The 2,473-nt window shown below is 39.6% G+C and overlaps 1 protein-coding gene across 1 annotated transcript in view; it reads right to left on the reverse strand.

Moving 5' to 3' along the window:
* The window catches only part of CBG05911, a gene marked incomplete at both ends in the record, with an annotated part of 5,783 nt that extends 3,688 nt beyond the window's left edge, over positions 1 to 2,095 (reverse strand). The window contains 5 exons of the mRNA XM_045235503.1: positions 262 to 1,305; positions 1,347 to 1,508; positions 1,645 to 1,681; positions 1,723 to 1,929; positions 1,976 to 2,095. Coding sequence (XP_045093127.1) covers positions 262 to 1,305; positions 1,347 to 1,508; positions 1,645 to 1,681; positions 1,723 to 1,929; positions 1,976 to 2,095 — 1,570 coding nt within the window. The remainder of the gene's footprint in view (positions 1 to 261; positions 1,306 to 1,346; positions 1,509 to 1,644; positions 1,682 to 1,722; positions 1,930 to 1,975) is intronic.
* Between the last annotated feature and the right edge of the window lie 378 nt (positions 2,096 to 2,473).

A 2,473-nucleotide genomic window follows, 5' to 3' on the forward strand; every position in this document is an offset into this window, starting at 1 on the left:
ATAAATGAAAGAAATTTATTTCACAAGACCCATAAAAGAATAAAATCAAGAAATCATGGTAATCACTTCATCACGAATTCAAACTTTTGCGCGTCGAACAGGATACTATACATTTTGCGAGGATCCACATTGTGTTGCAAGGAGAGCTCGTCTAGTGAAGTTTTACCATTACACGCTTTCAGAAGTCTGTAAATCGAATAAAAAATTTCAATTAACCTATTTATACCAAAGCTTACGAATTGTTGCCGGGATTTACTGTACAGATCGGATACACAGAAAGTTTTCGGAGGAATTGATGGTGCATGCCAAATTGAACAAGCCGATGTTCATCAATTCCTTTGGCTCTTGGATTCTCCTCTTCTGTCCAATCTCCGATATTTTTTCCACATTGAATGGAAGAAAGATAGTCTTCTGGAACACCATCAGCAGTCTCATTTTGAGCAACTTTCATGCTCAAATACAGTCGGAATACATCAGAAAACTCTGGTGTCGGCATAGGAATCTCCGATCCATCCTCAGCAATTGCATTCTGAATTTTAACGAATTCAAGACATTCGTTGATCTCATTTCGATTCTTGTAAAAGTCGTGGACTCGTTCAGTAGCCACATATGTATTGTAGTAGAGAAACATTGGAACCAGACTGACACATTCGTAGAAATGAAGATTCCGAACACATCTGGCGACAAGCGAAGGGTCCAATTCCAAGTTAATGGCGATTTCTCGGACTGTGTTGATTCCGTCGATTTGAGGAATGATTTTTTGAGAGAGAACGTCCATTTTTTCAACAAGTCGATCGGTGAGTTCTACTTCTCTTATGAACATTGGCACCATGTGGTAATCGATCTCTGGAGGTTCACATCCACGATACAATGGGCATAGTTTGAAGTACAGTGAAACTATTTTATCATCTTCGAGTGTAACTTCAATCACACTTTCTCCTGAAAAGGTTTTATCGGATTCCTTAATTTTTAAAAACGAAAAGATGTTATTACCTCTGGTAGAAAGATCCACAAACATTTTTTCCATAACTTCTAACACATGTGTTTTATACTTGGGATTCGTTAAAAAGTTGTACTCCATCTCCAACTCAATGAGATATTCCGCACACTTTTGAACAATCGGTTCATACATTGTTTCTGCAGAAGACGTCATGTCAACGATGAAAGACATGTCAAAAGTGAAGCGACCACGTTCGTAACTCTTGTGATCTATTCCAACAGGAAACATGAGAACTTTACATCCAAGAGAATTGACAGTAAGGGAGAAGGAATGACGGAACATGGAAGGTTTAGGGATGATGAGACCTAGAAAAAGGAATTGGGTTGGGACGTTCATCAAGGCTTACTTTTGGTAAAGGCAAATGTTGCTTCAACTTTATCGTTTCCTTTTGGAACAGAGTGTCTGATAATAGGACCTTCTCGATTGTCAAACTCGGCGAGAAGAATTCCGAGCAATTTGGGAGCATCATCAAATGTATAATGTCCGAAACGACCACCAATCGAGTCACCTGTGGCAAAAGGGCCTGCTCCAAATGTTGCGAGGGTTCTTTGCCGTTGAACCATTTTAACGTCGTTTCGTTTTGTTGGTATAAGGTTTGCAAATGAAAGATCGGAGGCTGCTGATGATTAGGCCAACAAACGCACCAACGATGGTCCCGGCAAGAGATGGCAATGGATAACGCTGAAATACAATTTTTCTATGTCAAACATAATTCCTCATACCTGCCACCAGCGATCCCAGTCCAAAGGATGGACAGCAGCAGCTGCCCAAGCGCCGAAAATGGCAAAAATGGAGGTGAGAATATAAATGGACTCTTTTGTAGTTTTGGTATAATCAGCAGAAAACGCAAGAAGCAAAACTTCGAGAAATCTTTCCTCTGAATCGAAGATGAGAACTGCTGGTAATGCCGTAACGAGAGTGAGAGTAGCCTGAAATAATCGCTTGCGAAATTATTCTCTAATTTGGTCAGCATACAGCAAGTACAGTAGTCGCAATGATATCTGAAAAGAACGGCGCACCGAAAAGGACAGCAAAAGTGTAGAAAACCGCGAATGAAAGAGTGAGGTACTTTGCAGCGGTCAGTGTAGCAAGCATAAGATGATATTCCTGGAAACACGAATTTCAGGAATTTAAAAGGTATACAGATCAAAAATTTGGCTTTGCAGTTCGGATTTATTTTGTGAGATCAGAAGAAACTGATAAAACTCAGTAAGAATCGTGCAGAGTGGAGCTAACACATGAAAACTGATAAAAAATAATTGTTTCAGAAAATAATGCAAGAGAAAATGTTTTTTTTTCAAAAAGGCTCCATAGCGCGTAATTTGTTTTGCTTGCGTACTCAGTGCAAAAATCTTTTTCAGCCAATTTGCAAAAATAGTTTTTTTTCAGCTGCAGATTCGAGACCGTACAAATCCGCAAGAATCGAAATCCGCAAGAAACGGAAGCTCAAGAAACGAATCGGCAAGAACGCTA

This window comes from Caenorhabditis briggsae (genome assembly GCF_000004555.2).
Source record: "Caenorhabditis briggsae complete genome, chrIV, whole genome shotgun sequence".
Taxonomy (NCBI): domain Eukaryota; kingdom Metazoa; phylum Nematoda; class Chromadorea; order Rhabditida; family Rhabditidae; genus Caenorhabditis; species Caenorhabditis briggsae.